The sequence below is a fragment of the Acanthaster planci genome, linkage group LG11, assembly GCF_054643075.1.
Source record: "Acanthaster planci isolate LZ-2023a linkage group LG11, COTS_SCS, whole genome shotgun sequence".
NCBI classification, from domain to species: Eukaryota; Metazoa; Echinodermata; class Asteroidea; order Valvatida; family Acanthasteridae; genus Acanthaster; species Acanthaster planci.
Genome location: NC_141787.1, coordinates 2,896,615 through 2,919,491, shown reverse-complemented (window position 1 = coordinate 2,919,491; position 22,877 = coordinate 2,896,615). Strand labels below are relative to the sequence as shown.

Here is a 22,877-nt window from a genome sequence, read left to right as displayed (position 1 = left end):
GCAACAGCTGGTCGGCTCCTCTCTCTCTGCAGAGAGCAGACAACCAGGCAGCTGTCAGTCCACCATCCATCGATTGATGAGCGACAACCGCCTACCTAACCCATGGCCTTTGACTGAGGGGAGTGCAGCTTGCATGGGAGACCAAAAGTAACCAACCAACCAACCAACCAACCAACCGACCGACCGACCGACCGACCGACAAACAAACAAATAAACAAACAACCCAACAAACAAACAAACAAACAAAAAGTGTAGAAGGGCTTTAGAAAATGTGTTGTTTGGTTTGGTTTTTACATCCCTGGGGTTCTAGTTTGGAAAGCTCTTTTACCACCCATCATGCAAACAGAACGACAAACCATGGGAATTTTCATGTGAAAAATAATGTTCCGAATGTACAAGCTGGTGAATGTACATATATTTGAGAAAAAAGTTCAGCGTGGTCAGGGTGGCAAAGCACTCATCCGCAACAAAGTGAAGACTGTTCATGATGGAATGCGGGCATTTTCGATTCTTTTTTTCAAGTAAATTTGTGATTTCCATCCCCTTTCACCTCTTTTTCATTTCTCTTGTCTTTTTTCCTTTTCTGGGTCAGACGTAGTGGCAGAAGCTGTTTTGTTGATTCTTTTCGTTCAATGGCGTAGTTATCACTATTCTATTTATCCAGCTTTTTCAAACCTCGACTGGCTTGACCTAAATATCGGAACAAGGCCAACAATGACGATGGCCTGTTATTGGAAAATAATAGATACAGAGAGAAAGCAAACACTGAGCGGGTCCACAAAACTGCGCTGTGGTACATGTAATAGGTTGCCAGGCCGAAGCGCCTTTTTTTACTTGGCGTCGATGCTTTATTGAACCATTCCCCCCCCCAGCTGAAGGACAAGGACACGCCACCAAATGCCATCCGATGCCGATGTCTACAAGTTGCCGAGAGCACGAAACTTTGGCCAAGCAAAACCAGCTTGCAACATCTTGTAACATATACCAATTATGAAATATTTTTAGTCGAAGTTTGCTGGAGTACGAGGCTGGAGTTTCTTCAGACATCGTAATTTATCTTTCCCGGTCTTTTTCAGTTGTGTTTGCAGTATTTGCAGCACATCAGAATTTGTGATGCCGTTGTAAACAACAGATTACTAATGGATACTGGTTGAACAACCGGGCATGGTCGGGATTCGTGGTCCAAAAACAGAGGATTACATAGAAATTTATTGGTATCATTTTAATAGATTAGACAAACGCATCGTCCGTTTTGGGGCGAATGTAAATGTACCCTCAGGTTAGCAATACAAAAAGGGGATCATCATTTGATTTATACGAGTGAGCAATATTTCGATATGAAAGTAAGCAAGCAATTAGGCCTATTAGTGTTTAAAGTTTGATTTCTTTAAAGAGAAGAAGTTCCCAAACAGGAGGAAAGGAGAAAACGTAATCCATCCGTTTGAAATCTCCGTAATTCGTCTAAGCCTCTGTCGAGGGCGAAATATTCAATAGGATGCGCGGAAATGAGCATAAAAGCGCATCACATGCACACTGCGTAGGCCAAATAGACCACTTCCAGTAGGAAGTAACCTCACATGAATGTACGGGTGCGTTATATAGAGTTGTGAAAGCGTGGAACCTGAAGTCCAACATTCATGTACAAACCATTGGACTGACAACAGTGAGTAAACTTACTGCAATACCAGCCACTTGGAGTTAAAGTTTACTAATTTGACACGGAAACCCACAAACCCTAATTGTCCAGATCTCGAAGATGCATTTTCGTTGGTTGCAGCACTAAGTGACCTACTGTCCATAGACTTGGTGGTGCAGCAACTATCCACGACACGTCAGTTTGTGAGGCAACCAACGAAATATTTGTTTTAATACGATGTTATCCTTTTGGTCATTAGCTTTTAGAACAAAACACCATAAGCACCAAAACAGCTGAGAAAATTCTGAGGTAATAATTGGTTTACATCGCGTGCTCAAGGTCTGATGGGAGACAGGTTTTTGTTTTTATACGACCTCATTGTCTGCTGTGAGCCCAGGCTTATTACAAGTTGATCAATGGTTTAGACGGTTAGGCCATTGTATTGAAACAGGACAGCAAAGTCATCCTTCGATCGCGACGCTCTAGTGATGGACTCGGGACCCCGACAATGACGTGCAATATAATCCATTTTTAATCAAACAGATAATAGGCAGCTGTCGTATGACTTTTTTCTTATTTTTCTAATATATATTTTTCGGGCGATCTGTTTTGTATACATCTAATGGCATTAATGCTGATGTTTTGTTCCTCGTAAAGAAACGATATTTCGATAATTCTGTAATAATTCCTGTAATTTGCCTTTGATGACCGAAATGGGCTGAATATCATCAAACGATACGTCCCATATACGGATTGCGCGCTGCCCAGCCTCCAAACTATGGCTGTTTTGACATGAATTAATTCCTTGATTAAATTCAGTTGATTCGATTTGACGAACTGTGTTACAATAACTCCTGACCACCTCACATCCTGAGATAAAGACATTCTATTTCTTGCTTCATGTAACGAATTCCTTTTGTCAAAGCAGGCCACACCCTCGCCTATGCAATGACATTATTGTTTAACCAGAACTAGATTAATATTCAAAACAGCACCTCTCCTGACTTGCATTTCTGAATCCTCAGCATTTCTTTCTGAGGACATGTTGTTTTAGTGGGAACTGGTAATTATTCTGCAATGCAATCTCTTTATTGTTAATACGCATTGATTCCATATGCACTATATTATCACAAACGACCATGGGTTCTTCAGTTGGTGCCAGTTACAATAAAAAAATTCAATTGCTGTCTTAGTCAAAGTATTCGTTTCCGTTTGTGAGATGCTAATTATACTGGCCCTATATTTAATCAAAATTACGACAGTTAACGAAGTTTGTCTACCGTCAAGAAAGTGAAGTACAACACCAGGCGTCTTCAATGTTAACTGATTCAAGAAAGTTAAGCAAATTTGTAGGCGGATGTGTGCTAAACTTATATATGGACTATAGTGAACAAGAGATGTCCACCCGATCCAGGAAGGGAAGACGTTTTGTGGAGTTACCCATGTCCACATGACATTTGCCCTTCTCTGCAAAAGAAGTTTAGTGGCATTTTGGAGTTAAGGTTATCGGTCGTAAAAGGAACAGGAACAGTCAAGGAAACATTTTACAAAAACCCAGCTGAAAATCGCATTGTTCATTTTAATCACAGGAGTTCATTAAAAGGGAATTGATACTTAATCAACAATTTCAATTCTAAACAAAATAATCGGTACTACATGTATATGGATTGGAACGTTGTATACCAAGATACTTCAAGACATTGCAATCTAGGCCTAATGCCAAAACCAAAACAAAACTCCTCCTTTACAAGGCAAAGACCAATAAGAAAGAAGACGAAAAGCCCTTTGTTTATCCCACTGTGGATTTTCCCAGTTTTGTCAAAATAATCCAACGTACCGTTCCTGTTCATGTTCACTTCCACGCACTTCTTGAATCGACATGCCTGACACTGGTTTCGACGGGTAAGATCGACTACGCATGACCCATTCTCCTTGCAGACATAGGCCATGTTACGCCGGACGCTTCGCTTAAAGAACCCACGGCAACCATCGCAGCTGAAGACGCCGTAATGCTTGCCCGAGCTACGGTCTCCACAGACCTGGCACAGAATGTCGGGTTTCTTGCCGGATGACATGACGGGCGAGTTGAGAATGAGGCACGGGTCTTGCAAGGCTGTAACACGGTGAAATAATACCACAGAATGGAAAACTATCAAACATATCGTCTTTGACGTCATTATGATTTGCAATGGAAATGTACACGAGAGTGAGTTTTCCCAAACTTTTTTTTAAATAAAAAGAAGATAATTTAGCTTCTAATGATATAAAATGTTATAAAATAAAGACAAATGTTTTTATTACCAGAATTTTGTTGGAGACTAAACACGAAGGCTTTAAAGTCAAAAGTGTGAGGAATTAGGATTTTGGTCTGTTACTGCTCGGGTGAAATGTTTAATCATGGTTAAATACGTGTTTGATAAATTACAAATGAATCACTGATATTTTGCAGTTCATTTTAAACCAGGTACGTGTTACATGATGCGAAGAACGACAATTGAGTGTTTCCAGTACACTTATACCTTAGGAAAATTTTATTGCCAACAAGCCCAATAGCGCTCTTATTCAAGTTGATATTGTCACGGTCAGATCGATACTCTCTCGGTCAAAACGACAATGTCTCGGTCAAAACGACAATGTCTCGGTCAAAACGACAATATCTCCGTCCAACCAATGCTTCCGCTATCAAACCAACACTGTGTCGGTCGAACCGATACTTTGTCTGTCACTCAGACACTGTCTGCAGTCTTAATTATTTTATTTATATCTCTTCAAGTTGGCCCCTTCCCCCCGCTGGATATGCAATCGACCTAGGTGGGATTCCAGGGGTGGATCCAGAAATTTTTCCAGGGGAAGGGGTTTGACCGAAAATTTGTTAATTTTTTTCGACAAGTAGAAACGATGATGAAACATCACATATGGCATACCTTGTTTACAATGGTATTGTTGCACTTTCTTGAGTTATTTTCAAAAATATTTTCCCAATTTTGTACATTTGTTTGCTCACAGCAAATCCAGGCCTGGATTCGAACCCAGGTCGCAGAGGTGGGACTCCGTCTTGGTCTATAACCAGTACTTTCTCTGTAAAACCGTCACTGCCTCCGTCAAACCGTCACTGTCTCCGTCAAACCGGCACTGTCTCCGTCAAACCGGCACTGCCTCGGTCAAGCCGAAACTGTCTCAGCCAAACTGACACTGTTTCGTCCACACCAGTATCACCTCGATCAACATCCAGTCAAGTCAGTCAAAATTGTCAGCCAAACCAGCAATTGGAACCGACATTGTGTTGGAAAAATTGGTAATGTCTCTGTCAATACATTTGTCTGAGAAGCAAGCACAAGCGAACTATTAGAGAAGTCTTACTGTATAAAGCCGTCGATCGTTTTCAACATCAAAACCACACATGTACGACGTATGAAAATTCTCACACTCCAGCTATTTTTGCAAAGCGGATGAGCTCAACCCTCAACAATGAGGTACTAGTTGATTTTACGCAACAAAGATAACAAATTTATTTAACATTTCGACGACACGCATCTGCTCTTGATATTATACCGGTGTAAATAAAATTGTGTTCTGGTTGTTCTTGTATTACGACAAAATAACATTTATAAGTTGGCATTTCAGACAAGAAAGACTACAATATACGGTGCCCACCGCCTATTGGCTTTGAACGAGAACGAAAAACCCAAAAGATAGCCAACGTAGAGGAACACAGCATTATCCCAACGAAATCATGCAAAAATCTCAGGGGGATTTAGTTTTGAAAAAACTGTAGATTTAGCACGACACTTAACAAAAGAGGAATAAAAGTACAGTGACAAGACAAACGAACAACCATAAAAAAACAACCTTACCTTGATTTTTTTTCTCCATGGACTACGATCACAAGTCAATCCGTGCAAACAAGTGGAGTTGCCTTGTGCCAGCTGAACAGTGCAAGCCAACCTCAGCCGATATTTCACGGACTGTCGGTGGCAGTGAAGGGACCGAACAACTAATTGAATTGTGCTATAGGCAATTGCCCATAGAGATGTACTACGGTTCACCAATCCACCGATCTCAACGTCACCTGATCCTTTGAACACAGAGTCCTTTATGCGCGCTTTGGGTGAATTGATATTGCTGATAATCTAGGCATTATAAAAACAATAGGATCTTATAGCTTATGCATGTGTGATTCCGCACACAGCACAGCCGGCTACCAGAAGTTAGTGGCGGTTGTTTTATGTTCTTGGGATCGTCCGTAAGAATTTGTAAGCCATTACAATTTTCAAAGAGAATACATATACATTTTAAGTAGTTGTTGGTTTGTTTGTTTGTTTGTTTATACATGCATAAAAAGTTCCATTTTCAGTGCTTCCGATTTCCGGACTACGTAGCCTGGCCCTAGACAACTGCCTGGGATTGGTGGCCATTTTAATTTTTGATTAAAAAAAGTCAACAAAAAAACTGAAACACATATTTATATTCAATTATAAAAAAGCTCAATAAACTCGCCAGTACTGCGCAACCATGTGCCAATTTTCTTTTGTAACTTCGTATCAAAATAAAGCGGAATTAAGATTCACAGCTTCACCACAATGTCCCTGGACGGGACATATTTGCACATGTATTCGGTTTATATTAAATAGCAAGTCAGTATTTTAAGATCAAATATTTGGGATGAGTGCGACCAAAATAAGGAAAATTAAACAATTAAACCACACATTTTGAATGGCCCTCAATTTTTCAACTGATGCAACAGCCGTCTAACGAAGTATCCTCCTCCACAAACAAAAAAATGCGTGAGAACTACCCAGGTGGAAGTTCCGTGTGGAGCGAATCGCTCGCGCGATCTCCGTGTCGCGATCTGTGAACTGAATGCTAGCTTTCTGGTTGCCACAGAACATACACAAGATAATTTACCATTTTGTTGCGTATTTAATAATTTTTGTTTGTTTGCAGTTGCAATCAAGTTGATCTTGAATTGGGGTTCAGGGAATTCTTAGAGTTGCGTCCATGTCAGCTTCATGGCTGCGCGTGATCAGGCACGCGTTGTCTTACTGACGTGATGGTGGGCGTATCGACCACTGCAAAAAGGGAAAATGCTAATTCATAAAAACAAACACGTAGATACAATCCAGAGAAGGAATAAAATATACTCAAATAAAAAAGTATGAAAAAGAAAAATACCTCATTAAGAAATGAAAATAAAAAACATAACAAGAAAAAACAAGACAAAATCTAAAGTTTATAAAACAGACAACAAAACTGGACACTCATGAAATGGATGATGCGTAATAAATTGGGGTATATGCAAATTGGGGTATATGCAAATTGGGGTATATGCACCTCGAAAAACCTCGAGCAGCAGAAGCTTCTCCCTTATTGCTGTCAACGGTGGATCCAGAACCAAATTTTCGGCAGTTGCCAAAACATTTTGGGCATGGAACATAGAAAATAGAGACTTTGCTGGGAAACTCATATAAGGCTGGTGAGTTGTGCTTTGCAAAGTCTAGGTTCTTGCAACCTTTCCCGAATCAGGTCATTTGCATACGACGAAGGGTCGACTCACAGGGTTTGCTCAAGTCAAGTTGCCGAGTCTGATGAAAATCAACTGTAGTTATCGCATAACTATTACTAAGTAGCGTAGCTATGTGTTGCCATCTGGTGATAAAACTGCACATTTAACTGCGGCTGTGTGAAATAGTCACATTTCATTTCTTTGTTTTGCCCCTCGAGAGGATTTGTGCATGGCAGAGAAAAGCATGTGGACCGTTTCTGACTTTTAGATCGGACTCACAAACTTTAGGGCCTATAGTGTGCTCTTTTATGTCCCACTATTCTCACACATTACTTTAAGGATTTCAACAAAGATAAAGACCTGTTAACTCTTGAAAAGTATGAATTAGCCACTTTTTTATTGAATACTTGACGTCCCATAAAGTTATACTAAACACAGATGCTGGGTTCAGCAACGCATATCAATCTGAGTCCAGCCCAAGCCCACCCTCACAAGATTGCTTTTAATACTGAATGGCATTTTCCTGAGAACTTCTTAGTTGAGAGAAACCGTTCCTCGGATTTATAAGAGAACTTTGCTGTGTGTTAAAAAGAGGGCATATAACCACCCCTTTCCCTCTTTTTTTCACACTAACCTAACCTCAATTTATTTCTGTTGTTTCACACTAACCTCCCAATGGCCATGGACTTCGCTTGACAATAGTTATGAAGAGACAACCATGACAGTCTGAATTTCACTGACACGGATAGCAAGGATGCACCATTATCTTTGTGGCAATGACGTTAAATCATTTTAGAAATCTCCATGACGTGGCACTGCCCTGTGAACGTGAGGAATATCAAGTTTGGGATTCATCATCATCATCATCATTTGGTGATTTGGGAACGATTTTGCATTTTATCTACATTTCATTTCCATCTAACTACATGCACATGCTAAACACTGCATATAAACGTCATATAGAGAAGCCCGGATTTATTGTTTTATGGAATTAACTGTAGTCCAGTATTTCTCTCACAAACGTTCAAGCAACAAGTAACCGAACTGTTCATTTTCAGTTTCTATCAATTCTGACTCGCCCATTTTCACAACCGGTGATCGATCCTATTTTGGAGGGAAATTTCACCATTGACGGCTACATTCATTAACGTTTGGCTTGATGCATGCTAATCGGTTAATGGCCCTGATACGCTGATTTGCCTATCGCGTTACATTGCAGGCATAATCTAGTTTATCTTTTTTGCATCAAATGCCAGCAACAAACCAACGGCCAAATTTGTCATTCTGGGCACACTGCCGGCCAACAGTCAACTGACAATTTGCATTCTGTGTATTTTTCTTCTTCATATGGCACAATATCGATATTGATCCAGATGTTGGGCGGGGAACACTGATATGGCACGGTAATATTTGCTGAATCGATGACCGAACGACTTGCCAACACAGTCATTAATCACTCAATCTGGATTCACACTGTTGATGTGTGTAGGGCCCTCGATCTTAGCCAAGTCAACATCGACCAACCCAGCCAACATAATACATACCTACGGAGGACGAAAAATGGTCATCTGCTTTTCTGCTAGCAGGATAGTAGAAAAGCAAATTTTACGTCTTAGAAACATGCAATTTCTTACTTTTGTACCTGTCTGTCATCTGAAAGCAGAACGAACATTTAGTGGTAATACATTTTTCTACTTTTACTTTTCCTCTGTTGTTCGCTAGTTGCAGTTTAACATAAATTATGCGACTAGCCCAGTAAATTTGGATGCTGAATATTTAAAAGTAATAGAAATTGAAAACATTTAGTTCGCTTGAAGTATTTCAAAATAACAATACACATCTAACCATTTCAAAAACTTCATAACTTTAATGTTTACCCCATTAATTGTGACCCCCTAAGTAGATCATGCGTTTCCCCGCCCACAAAATCTTCCCTTTTTGGCCGTTCGCGCTCACAGGCTGAATGGATGACGTCATCGCCAGAACACTGACATGTACAGTGTAATGTACAGAACATGTACTGCACATGTACATAACACAGTACATGCAGTATTGCACCCTTGCAATGGTTTATGGTAAATTCATTTTCGGTAACGAAGAATAAAAGGCAAATTATTCTTTGAGCTCCTGCTTGATTCGTGCATATGGTGTTCTAAAGCGGACAGGCAAACATGTGGGTGAGTTTGAACGTTGTGTTTGTGAGTTTGAACGTCATGTGTTCGTGTTTAAACGTCGTGTTTGTGTATGCGTGTGGATCGGACGGCCGTGTTTTCCTTCTTTTTTCGTTTGAACGTGTCGTTTTTACATGGGATTTTACCTCTAAGGACCTACTTGTTTTTAATGATTATTGCCGACTTCTTGGACTTCTGTTTTTAGAGAATCCTGCAGATTTTTAAGGATCTGTGGACCTTTTTAATTAAATTAATGTGACGCAGTTGTTTTTTACACATTGAGTGACTGTCATGTGTCATGGCGGCGTGTATTTATCGCACACGGCACAACTTCGATGGTACCATTTTACTGTTTGTGTTACTCGAGATTATTTTTAATTCCTTTTACTTTATTACCAGCCAAGAAACCAACCACGGATATACGAGTATACACCCAATTGATTGTCATCATTCTAGTGGATCTCCAGCAATCATGCAATGATTCATGTAGGCCTACTTGACATGGTAATGCTTTCATATACATTTACGATCCCAGCTGGGAACTCATCGCAGGGTGATACGCATAAGACACGGATATTTATCAGGATCATTAATTTCAAATCATTGAGACATTAACCCCGTTCTCTACTTTGTTTGAGCCTTGATTCATCTGGAGACGTGGAAATGAACCCATGACCTTAGAATATAACAAAACCTGTGGAGAATGTTTAAAGACAATTAAATCAAATGGACTTAAAATTTTATGTTAGGAATGCAACTAATTCCTACACATCAAGTGTGCAGGAATATCACGTCCAGAGTACATAAAGATACAAAACCAAACCCCTTTCACCACGCTCACAGCTTTGTCCTAAATGCTGTGCACCTTGTGGAATCTGTCGTGGCAATGTTTTGAAGGGCCACAAAGCAGTACAGTGTGATCGCTGTAACTTAAGGATACACACCAGCTGCTGCGACATTCATGATCAGAGTTATGAATCATTGATAAATTTGTCATGATCGTGGGCTCGTCCTCCGTGTAATTATTTCAACTTCTCGGACTCCTTTTCAACAACTCAGGCATTCTCACGTCAAATTCATTTCATTATGTGTGATGCACTCTCAAATGGAATTTTTCCAATGATACTGAAACTCGTCAAAATATAAAGAAGAAAAAATCAACTTCACGAGCAAAAAAAGGAATTTCAAAAGCATCCTCATCAATTGCCAAAGCATTAAAGGAAAGGCAGCAGATGTCCAAGTTCTAGATGAAATTCACAAACCAGATGTAATATGCAGCACTGAGTCTTGGCTTGATCCTTCTTCATCAGTAGGAACGAAATCTTCCCTCCACGTTTCGTGTGACACTCAATACTGCGGGAGGGGTTTCTACGCTACCAAGGATAACCTTATAACAACGCAAATAACAAATCTTGAAACCGACTGTGAATGCATCTGGACTGAAACTCAGATCAAAGGAAAAAAACCTATAATTATAGGAACATTTTACCGAATTTCCGATGATCAGCAGGGAGAAAAGATTGATGAACTAAACTGGAATTACCAGAACTCAACACGCATGATATTATTGTTACTGGCAATGTTAACCTTCCAACAATAAACTGGGACAATCATCAAATTGTGTCAAGAAATGGATATAGTTCAATCGCTGCGGGTAAATGAGCGTCCCTTATTGAAGAACATGGACTGTTCCAGCACAAGAAGCGATCCAAGGTAACTCAAGTAATATTCTGGATCTTGTGTTTACTAACATGCCTGACTTGATAAAAAAAACTGTCAATTGTCGAGGGCATTGTAGATCTTAGTACAGTTGTCTTTAATATAACATATCGCCCAGATCAAACGTTGCCCTAAACGGAAAGTTTTTATCTGCAATAAGGCCAACAAGATGGGGATTCAGCAATTGTTTCAGAAATTCAGAGGAATAAATGCAAGCAACGGTCAGTCAGCCGATAACAAATGGAACAGGATCAGTACCAAGATTGCTGACATTATGAACAAATTCATATCTACTCATATTACTTCGTCAAGACACAACTTACCTTGGTTTACACCAAAAGCTGAAACAAATCTGCAAACGGAAAAAAGGCCAATATATAAAAAAAAATCCAGATTACACTCACACTGACAGCGATTTTAAACAAGTTTTCAAAATCAGCACGCCTAAATCACATGTACAGCAGAGAATTCTTGAATCCACTAATCATCGATAAAGCCAAAGCTTTCTGAAATTTCAGGGGATTGGCGACTTGAACAACAACAGGGATGTCATCAGTGACGATACGCAAAAAGCTGAAATTCTGAATGGTCAGTTTGAAAGTGTGTTTACTCAGGAAAATCCCAGTAATTCACTCTCAGATTGGGGTACAAGCCCATATGATTCTGTTCGTAATCTTGTCATTTCAACAAAAGGAGTCATGGACCAACTTCTGAAAATCAACCCATCAAAGTCTCAAGGCCCAAATGGGATACCCCCCTGGTTTTTGAAGACTTTCGCCGAACAACTGGCACCGATCCTGAAAGACCTGTTCAAACGTTCTGTCGACTCGGGTCAAGTGCCAAAGACTTGGACATTACTTCCCTTTTTGAAAAGGACAACAGGGCTGAAGCAGCCAACTACCGACTTAAGTCATTGACCCAGTCATCTCCAAGCTTCTTGACCACATATTTTAGTCATTAGGAAGCATTTTTATAAAGAATATATTCTGCCTGTCAACATGGCTTTCGAGCTAGAAGGCCAACAGAAACTCAGCCTATTTTCACAACCCATGACACCACTAAAGCTCTAGATGAGAAACAATCAGTCGATGTTGCTATATTAGATTTCGCAAAAGCATTTGACAAAGTCCTTCATCGTAGGTTAATCCACAAACTCAAGTATTATGGAATTAGAGGGTCACTTGCTACATGGATCAAGAGCTTTCTGATGGGTAGAACTCAACAGGTAGTAGTAAATGGTGCAACTTCATCATCACTTGGGTTGGGTCACTTGAGGGGGTAGGCCTACCACAGGGGACAGTCCTTGGTCCATTACTGTTTCTAATACATAAACGACTTACTGGGAAAAATCACATCGAACGTTAGACTATTTACAGACGTTTGCTTTCCGTATACACCAGAGGTGACAGCAAGTCATTTTTTGCAAGTCCAAATCAAGTCACAAGTCATTATACGCAAATCCAAGTCAAGTCACAAGTCACTTGGTCTAAACACAAGTCAAGTCACAAGTCTCTTTGTCCAAGTATAAGTCAAGCTGCACATTATTTTGTCCAGCTGTAATAAGCAAAAAGAAACAGGCGTCAACTTACGAAGTTACGAGTTATTAAAAAAAATATAGGGCCGGTAGAGTAGCGTCTGACTTGAGTTGGTGACAAGTCATTTTTTGGAAGTAAAGATTGGAATGCATTGCCTGCAAATATCAGAACTTCACTGGAGACATTTAAAGATGGGTTAGCTTAAGTTTTTTTTATCAAGAATGACATGTCTGGACGATCCATGCAATGCGCAGGCTTGTGTGGTGTGTCCTAACGGACATTTACTTGCCGGTTCAACTATACAGATAGTTCGAACCGCGTGTTTGTGAATTCCAAACGTCGTGGTGTGAGTTCGAACTTCGTACTTGTGAGGTTGAACGCCGTGTCTGCGAGTGGTCAGGGCCGATGTTACGGATCATTAGCATGATTTTTTTCCCTTGATAAAAACAGGGTTATCAACCAAAATGTTCACGTGTTATATATTGCTTGTGACTGGTGTTCAGCTGATGTTCGCTTATGATACAAATGACATGGATTTTTGGCTGGTAACCTGGTTTTTCCCGAGGGAGACAACACTGTGCTAAGCGAATTTTTGTGCTTATCGGCTTCATGAAATTGGCCCTGACCACTAATAACAAACATGACATTCCAACTAAGCACGACGTTCTAACTCACTAACACGATCCACGTTCAAACTCACACACACGACGTTTGCCTGTCCGCTTTAGAACACCATCGTTTCCTCCTTAACATTTAACCGGCGGGATTCCTCCAGTTTCATTACCCGGTGGCGGTCCCCAAGTTCGGAGGACGTCTGTAAGACGTCTGGATACTAAGTACGGGACGGGAACCATTCTACTTTTTGCCTCTCAAAGACAAGCAGAAAAGTGGATCGAACGTAATTTGGTCAGCAACTGTGAATTCCCCTTATCCGCTTTTTGATACTGAGAAGCAGATTTTACATAGGCGTCTCAAAGTGGCCATCTGCTTTCTGCCCTCAAAAGGGCCGTGAACCGGGCGCGGGGTCGTGAACCAATTTCCCTTGTGGGAGAAACCAGTAATTTCGGTCCACCCTATCTTTTGAATGGTGCTCTATTGTCGACAAAATTGCGTCGCATCGTGCCGTGCGCATTATGCCGCCAAATCGTGTCGTTTTTTGATGCCGTCGCGTCTTGCCAGTGCGTCGTATCGTACCGTTGTGAAGTCGCCGTCATAACGTTGCGTCGTGCCGTCTCCTGTCGTTGGATGGTTTTTATGCACTGTGTGCTAGGCAGTCGCATCCTGCCGTCTTGCTGTCGAGTCCTGATGTCGTGCCGTCGTGTAATGTCGATTGCACCGCCGTGTCATGCTGCCGTGTTGTGTCGTCGTCCATCATGTCATGCTGTAATGCCTTACTGTTTCTATAAATGGCTGGTGATTTATGGTGCTCGATCTATAGCTGTCAAAATTGCGTCGCTTCGGGTGTCACCCCGATGCCACAACGCGACATTACAATAGCTCAGTCGTGTTGTGCCGTCGCGCCGCCTCCTTTCTCACCACTTCTATGCTGTGTTTAATGCATCCCATCCTGCCATTGCATCGTGTGCCATCGCGTCATGTTATTTCTTGATGGCGTCATAACATTGATGCCGTTGTGACGTCGCATCTTGTCGTCATAACGTTGCGTCATCGTCCATCGTATAATGCCATCGTGCCTGACTTTCTAAAAAATGTTTTGTGATTACCATGGTCAATAGAGAGCGTATGTTTTCACGTACCAGTTACTCAAAGGCACTGGATGTCATTTCGATATGAATCTACAATTAATTCGGTAAAAAAATCAGTCGTGCTAATCTATACGGACGCAAGAAACTCACGACTCAATTTTAATCCGGACACAATTCGAAAACTAAACACCAAAGATCAGAAGCAATACGATTTCGAGCCAAGTAACATCAGCATTTTCAAAGGTAATAGAAAAACCAAATGCACTGCAAAGTGCAGAACTTCCCCAGGAAAAACTACTACATCTCCCCCAAAGCTAACTACCATTCACTAGAACACGAAAGTTTGAGTGTTGCTTTTCATTCAGTCATTAACCTGTTGGCCCTACATACTGAGCATTTTCATAATGACGTCAGGCATGATTAACTTTTGCAAAAACGGAAGATCTGCTTATTATCGTATTAACGCGGCACGGTAGGTAAAGTTGTACTTTGAGAAATGTGCCCAATTTTTCCTTCATTACGACGAACATTGTGGTTATTGCAGAGTCCAACTTGAAAAGCTGAGCATACCTCTAGCCTTTTAATGGATGGTTTTAACACAAGAAAAAACCCAAACAGGGACGCTTAAAGCCTACAGATTTTAGCAATTTTGAATGATGAATGAAAACAATCGTTGGTGTTGGAAACAGTCAACACAATTATAAAGGGACAAAAGATGAGCAAGAATAATTCGGAGACCCAGTCCAACTTGTCAATGCAGTTCATTCTGCGCTATCTGTTCTATTTCTGTAAGCAAAAAACACGAAAGCAGCGTAGCCTAGGGGGCCTATAAACCTGTAATGAATCTTAGGAAAAGAGCAAGATAGAGAAAAACAGCAAAACCAAAACAAACCAAAAGAAAACAAACAAACAAACAAACATGCGCAACCCCCCCAAAAAAACCAAAAATCCCAAAGCCCCCAAAAAACAAAACACACAACCACCCTCCCCCCAAAAAAACCAAAAACAAGAAGGTACATAATGTAGGCTATTATAATACACAGTTTGAGTACACATGGGTCTATAGAGCAATCACAGGCCTTTGTTTTTATTAATCGTCTACAAACATGGACGAACTAAACACGTCACAACGACTGAACGCAGTACACAGCTCCATAGTTATATACATAGACTGACCAGGCCAAACGTATGTAGGATTATCTTGTCTGTTGGAAGTTGATATAAAATAATCCTAACACAATTGCTCTCTTTTTCAGTTTGGTTAGCTCAAAAAAAGAAAGGAATGGCGCTAATTAATGTTGCGAGATAAATAATTTGTTTGCTTCCTGGAGACACACTTATACACTAAGGTGTGACTTTGGAGACCTCTAGAAAGAGACGTTTGGTGTGAGAGGTAGAAAAGAATTGGCGGATCACCCTGTTTGTGTTATTAAAATACGGATAATATACAGACACTCCTATATATGCTAATACGTTTGGCGAGTTTCATACTACATCTAAATGGAATGACAGTGTCACTGAAATTCCAACACAGGGATGAATGCATTGAATTTTGTTGTTTTGCCTAAGTTATGTGCCGATAGAGAAATACCCAAGTAAGACATGAAACTTTGCATGGTCGTGGTATAAACTAGTGGAGGTTTGTGTGCTAACACGTAACTATCTCCCATGGGAAGATGTGTGTCCTGAAAAGAAGAGGTAAGTGCTTCATACTTGACATTTTGACCGGTATGCCCTATCGTCAGGAAATGAAGATCTGAAGATGATCACAGCGTATTGATCGAAATGTCAAATTTTAACCACTCATCGGTTCTTTTCAGAACCAGACATCTTCCCCAAAGAGATAGTCACATGGTGCTGTCGCAAATCTTCAAAAGCAAAATACTTGATGGAAAAAGATAAATACTGCAACTTGGACAACTACACAGCTTAAAAGAGAACGACAATAACACATGATAAAACATGTTTAGTGTTTACTTACCAATTTCGTTGTGCAACTTTGTGCATTTGAAAAAGTACAGCATCATCTGTGTGATATCATTATAAATGTATTTGCTGGTTGGAGAGTCATAAAGTTTAATCGATCTGATAAGTGATGTATTCTGGATTCATTGACATTAAAAAATATAACTATGTTTTCGGCACCTCATAAGAATACCCCCCCAAAAAAACAAACAAAAACAACCAAAAAACAGAACAAAACTGAAACGTTGGAGTCAAAGCAACCATAATGACTTGAAAAATGCTAAGCAGGTGTATTCAACTGTTTAGTTAGCAATTCAAACTTTTGTTTTGCTTTAGATTTTACACCAATATTAATATGACTGGCATTATATTAGCACTCTAAATCGTTAAAATATTCAGTTTGCTTAGAAGATCCAACTGATTTTCTATTGGTGATAGGGAGTTGCCATGAAGACAATGGTAAGACTGGCTGGTGAATGGAATACCATTCATAGAATATTTTTATGATAGCAGTCTTAACTACAGGTAGTTATTCTGATGCGGTGCCGATGGGAAGAATATTTTCAGTTTTATTGTTACAGCTGTATTGGCTATGCTTCAACACGAGATACAATTATACATCAATATCCCTCCATAAAACGGATAATAAACTTGTCATTTGTTTGAACAAAAATTACATATACAAACTACAAAGGGAATACATGCAAAGTTTAAAAAAAGCAACCTGAAACCTACAACATCTAAGTGACCGCCAAGGGGCGTCTAGAACTACAAGAAGAATGGTACGGGGGGGCATGCTAATACAGGCGCTGAATTCATTGATCAGAAATAATGTACAAGCCACAATAGTAGAAATTTACCACGAAATAGGTAAGAAGTGTATTAAGATTAGGTGGGTAAAAATGGAGAAAAAAACAGTGACTAGGGGGGAGTGTGGTTATCCAGAAACCATGAAGAGTACACATGAGATAGAAATGCTTGGAAAGTTTGCAATCTTCAGATATATTTGGTTAAAGTTGAGAATACCAAAAGATCTAGGCGTGGAAAGTTAAAGAAAATGAATAAGGTCAAAACAGAGGAAAGGACTACAGAATGAAAAGCGTGCTTTAGAAATTAATATTAGACCTAAAACATTTCTTTCATTGAAAGAGAGAAGTGTAATAAGTAGCCCATTACTATATAATTATGGCAGCATGATTGAGGTCATTTTGTGCAAGAACCATTCATATTTGTTTTCAAGACGAAAGTGAATTTCAATTTCACTCGAATAAAAAGCTGAAAATCTTTTCAACCACACAAAATATAAAAATTTATTTCTAACAACCTACTAGCTATTCATTAGAAAAAAATAGAATAAAAATACCCAAGTTTCTTTAAGATAATACATACAATGGAAGAAATTTGGAAAAGAAACATGGGAAGAATGCTGGTCTTAAGTCTGAATTTCTGCTTTCAGTATTAGATCAAATGTACATGTACATATGCAGTGAGCAACAATATTGATTCATAATAACTTTAGTTAAGGTGGACAATGTCAAATGTCTCTAGAATCTACTGTAAGTTTCACTACCATTAACAAATCTAGAAGAATTCAATCAGCTACGGCAAGTTTCTTTGGGGTATAATTTGTGTGTTTAAAGGTAGCTTCCTAGAATGACCCCTCCTCCATTTGTCGTGGGTGAGTTAATACAAAATCACAAATATGAATAGCACCATTGTTTAAAGACAGAAGTCCCTTACCACCACACAAGGGTGACTGGTAAAAGGCACTTGTAGTTTTTATATAAGAATGACAGCTGCTAGGCCATGCCCTTTAGTTGAAGCAGACAGGACCTGCCTTGTAACCAAATCTTTGAGACCGTTGGCCAAAGTCATAGGCTGCAAAGTCGATGATGGGGAGTTGCTGCAGCTTGGTGGTGTTGACAAACAGAACTGTCTCTCCTTTACCAGGCTTATTCTGACAACAGTAACATACACGAGAAGCAAAACATTCACAATGAGCAGTTTAAGATCAATTTTAGGGGGTGGGGGAAGGAGGAATTACAGACAACCAATTGTTCAAGTCTTTTGGAGGGTAAATTCTGAAAACCTAATGTGACCCCTGATATTTAAAAAGGCCCATAATTATGTTCCCATTCCAAGGATAGATTTCAGGCAGATGGTTTGGTAGACTTGTCATCCAGTCTCTTTCATAAACCTGCGTAAATTATTGATGTGTCACCCTAAACTACTGAACAAATCAGAGTATTTTTCAAAGTTGGATGGAAATCCTTGTTTGGAAAATTGAGTAGTCTGTGCACATTAGCTGGTCTCCATATCTGAATGTGTTGACTTTAATACATTAGCCACCACCGTTTGAAAAATCATTCATCTTCTTGAATCTTCCATAGGAATTTCACATCACAATAGAGTAGCCTTTTTGTTTTTTTCTGAGGGTGGGAGGATATCTGAAATGTTACCTTGCATTCATCTAGAAGGACTGTTGGCTCCAAAAGAGTACCGTAGCCAAATTCATCCTCATTAGCTCCTTGTAGTTTAATGGCTTTGTCAAAGTGTCCTTCTTCTTTGTCATACCAGCCAACACTGCGACTGCACAGGTAGGTGAAATTCTGGGTAGCATGGGTGCTGAGGAGCCGTAGGAAAGTCAGCTGAACAGTGCTGATGCTGCTGTAGGTAAGCTAGTGACAAATTGGCAGGGAAACCTCTAGATATCAGTTTTTAGGACTGATATAGATTAACAGGTGAGTTTGAGGAAAAACAAAGATATCCATAACTGTAAATGTTTATGTAATTCTAAGGATAAACGTATTAGGTTATAGAGAACTGTTCCTGAAATGTACCGGGTGACCCCACCCCCCAAAACACACAACCTCAAAATAACATTTATTTTCTTTCAAAATAATTGTCAGAAATTGATGTTTTTGGTATCAAACTGAAGCTTAGGATGTTCACTTTTCAAAACTAAACATTTTGTTTAAAATTGATGATGCATTGCTCAGTCTCGAATACGTAATTGTACTCATTTTTTGTTCCGTCAAATAGAAGTTTATACAGATATTATTTCTTGCAAGTGCATGCAGTCACTGAATTTAATCCCAGAATTATCACACCACTGTTTTTTTTTTTTCAAATTTCTCTCCACCTCTTAATTTGAAGAAACTGATGCTTATTTCAGAGGACAATGGTTGTTTCTTAATTGTACATTTACAGTGTTTTATGAGTTTGTTTCAGAGAAAACCGCTTTGGCTGAACCTGAGCAATTGACCTCATTCATTTGTAATAAGGTGCTTATCTTATTTACCTCTGGAACATTAACCACTTTCACCTATTTAAGAATCCTGGAAAATCAAAGAAGTGGTAACGTTACATTAGAGTACTCTTCAGTTCAGTATCCTCATTACGTTTAATGCTGTTTAAGTATTTTGATTGCTTTGGTAAATTTTAGTGGACAGAACAAAAAAGCATTTGTCTTGTAATCAAGAATATCTCTGCAATATATCATCAGATTTAAAAGAGGTTTTCATTTTTGAAAATGTTTAGCTTCAATTGGATACAAACCCTCCCCAGTTTCTAACAATTATTTTCAAAGAAATAAACATTACATTAAGGTTGCTTTTTTTTGGGGGGGAAGAGGTTTACCCCTTTAGAAGCTACAAATGTAGCATTTGGTTAGTGGCATTGTGAATATGGCTCTGGTGAGGGAAAAAGGTAGATTCTTCTGAACATCTGTGATGAAATAATCCTTCTTCACAATGCCCGGGGGGGTTCCGGTTGGTTAAATATACTGATGATTGTCATACATAAACAGAAGCAGCAAAGATCAATGGATTTTATCGGGGGGAGGTATGTAACCTCCTCTCTTTTGCTACTCAAATTTCATGTGCACACACCTGACCATCCACAATGATTTACTGGGAACTGCATGAGAAAACACTGTCCAGCAGATCCCGTTATAATTCTTTTCTTGTTGCCATCGTCATTGATATCACCGTATGAGACATCACATATTGCTGTATGTCATACATATTCATGATTAAGAGCCAAATTCTCACTGGTCCAGACATGCATGCAAGGATTGATGCAAAAGTCATATATGCAAGTGTAGCTGTTCCCTGGGTGAACTAGGAAAACAGTTTATAAGTGTGCTTTATAAAGTTATTGTGAAACTGTCACCTGGTTGAAGTACACATGTATAAGCATGAAAAGGGTTTATTTTCAAAGATGCCTGAAATTGTGATGGCAACTGAATAATATTTCTGAAGTATGGTAAAATAAAAGATAGCACAGTTCATTTCATGTGGATAGTTGACGTTAGCTCCGCAAAGTTTCAGAAGTTGACAAACATTTCCCTTAGCTTCACCTCAGGAAAAAGGTTGTCAATTTCTGTTACCTTGAGGAGCGAACACGGACAATCCACCCTCGAGCCATGTTACACCTGTATTCTATTTCATCTGTAGAACACATACCGGACTTGACTTTGTTTCACTGAACCATGAGCCTGGCTTGCTTTTTCGGTAACCTCGCAACTAAAAAAAAGAGGAAGATAGTGAGAAACAAATGAGATTGCTTAACCTCAACAATGCTATGCTTCAGAAAGATGAATGCTATGTGGTTTTCTTTATAGGTGTCTGTGGCAGGAGGGGTCAAATCATTTCAGTCATTGATTAACAGATTCTCCTCAGAATCACCTCTTTCTGTTTGAAACATCAAGTAAATTGCATTTTTATTGAACCAGACTGCTGTTGAAATACTTTCGGTAGTATGATGCATATGGTTCAGCAAGAAATTGTTGATATTGGAGTCCAGTATTGACGAGTCCTCTTGCCAGATGGTGTAATATAAACTATTCATGGTAATTTTTTTTAACACGTCATTATCAAACACACAAAAAATTAAACCCTTATGACACTATCCAACATTTTCAGAAAAATATTCCATCAAATCTCCAGTTAAAAAAACTTAAATTATTCTGTTTTCAGTGGTATAAATGAAATAACAAATTTCTTTTCAATTTAGAAAAATGATGATTTGTACATAGTAACTTCAACATTTCAACATAGTTTGGAGTGGAAAGTAGTCACGGTCAACTCAAATATCATGCAAACGAGTACCTTTGCAAACATATTCACTAACAAAATTCACCATTTATCTTGCATATGGAATACAACCTGGAAATGAAGACGGTACTGAGCATGCCCTTTTGCATTGTCAGGGTACATTCAGTCATTAAGTGAGAGTTGTGTTATAGTTTGACTATGATACCAAAGTGATTGGATTTCTGAATATCAAATATGTGCATAGTTGCAATTTTACTTTTACCATTATTGAATAAATTCATGTCACGTAAACAATGTAATTTGATAGAAAATGTATCTCAAACTCCAACCAATGGTCAACATGAAAAGTACAAGTTGCTTATTCTAAAAATTATCATTAATGACTGATGAAGTCTCAAACAATACAAATTCCATGCATGGAGATCAAGTCATTTTGCTGTCACTTGTGTGTCGTGACTTTGTTGACTCATATGCTTAAAAAAGTCCCAATCAACTAATTATCGGCACAAAGTCTGGGCACAGTTATAACTGAGTGTTTATGATGTTCAGAAATAATGTAAGCAGTCATACAAAATCGGCATCAGTAAACTGAGTCAGACGGTGAATAAGATAGTGGAAACAAACATAAAACTGAAGTCTAAATTTGTGTACCACATCTTCCTGGAGGTAATCCTCAGGCTTCCCCACAGATGTATTAGAATGCACATACAGGGAGAGAGAGAGAGAAAAAGACACAAGAGACCAAGAAAGGTTAACATTCCCAGAAACAAATGATGCAAATCACACAGGCAGCAAAGAGAAGGAATGGGGGAGTAAGCTGGAGAAGGCAATTGAACAGCCATTAAAAGAAAATCAAATTTTAATCTTATTTGAAAATATTACAAGATTATGCTTGAAATTAAGCTTGTCCATCCAAATTACTTCATCAGTTCATATTTGGACTTGTTGGTGGAATATCTGCCCTTTCAAGTTCTATCCAAAACAGTTTTTAAACTCTCTGAGATAGGATGGTTTTGTCTACCCAAAAAGGGGGGAAAGTAGTGTGACGTAAACAATATGATCCTTGCTTCCAAATTAACTTTTGCAAAAATAGGATGTTGGTTAAACTATGGTGCAAACAATGTTAGGAATAATATTACTATTCTTTGCTGTTCATGTTCTAACAAAACGTGATGAAGTTGTTATTTTGAACTAATGACTACAAATTAATAGCAGAGCAATGCTTTTTTTGATAAATCATTAGCTTTTTCAATTATAAAATTTTGTATGTTACACAAAGACAACAAAATTGCAAAGATGGTGAGTACTTATTTATCCCCAGGCTGGGTATATTTTAAGCTGAATATTTTGAGCATTGTGTAAACCTATTTGTCATTTTCTGATGACAAACTAAGAGTTTCTTTATATATATCAGTACATTGATTATACAGTGATTTGGGATGTATGCGTTTGTCATCAAGAATAAAAATTGTGCAGTTTCACAAAAGGAAGCAAATAGAAAAGTTAAGTGGCTAAAATGCAATTGGGCAGCACCAACTCATGGGCTAAAAGAGAATGAAACTAGGCTAACTCTTCCCCTGACTTG

General features: G+C 39.0%; 2 protein-coding genes across 6 annotated transcripts in view; both read right to left on the bottom strand.

The window, feature by feature from the left end:
- The window catches only part of LOC110987381 (photoreceptor-specific nuclear receptor-like), a 30,348-nt gene extending 16,216 nt beyond the window's left edge, over nt 1–14,132 (bottom strand). The window contains exons 1-2 of one of the 3 annotated variants that reach the window (XM_087142943.1): nt 13,960–14,132; nt 3,474–3,749 (exon numbers count right to left, since the gene is read on the bottom strand). In XM_087142943.1, the coding sequence (XP_086999069.1) occupies nt 3,474–3,711 (238 nt within the window). In that variant the 5' untranslated portion in view covers nt 3,712–3,749; nt 13,960–14,132. Of the gene's footprint in view, nt 1–3,473; nt 3,750–5,490; nt 5,753–13,959 lie in introns of those variants that run through there. The other 2 variants (XM_022250071.2, XM_022250072.2) reach the window with 2 other exon arrangements.
- Nucleotides 14,133–15,331: 1,199 nt separating this feature from the next.
- The window catches only part of LOC110990209 (uncharacterized), a 126,841-nt gene continuing 119,295 nt past the window's right edge, over nt 15,332–22,877 (bottom strand). For 2 of the 3 annotated variants that reach the window (XM_087142940.1, XM_087142942.1), the window contains 4 exons: nt 21,944–21,970; nt 20,702–20,761; nt 18,695–18,913; nt 15,332–18,192 (listed from right to left, as the gene is read on the bottom strand). In XM_087142940.1, the coding sequence (XP_086999066.1) occupies nt 18,049–18,192; nt 18,695–18,913; nt 20,702–20,761; nt 21,944–21,970 (450 nt within the window). In that variant the 3' untranslated portion in view covers nt 15,332–18,048. The remainder of the gene's footprint in view (nt 18,193–18,694; nt 18,914–20,701; nt 20,762–21,943; nt 21,971–22,877) is intronic. The other variant, XM_087142941.1, reaches the window with a different exon arrangement.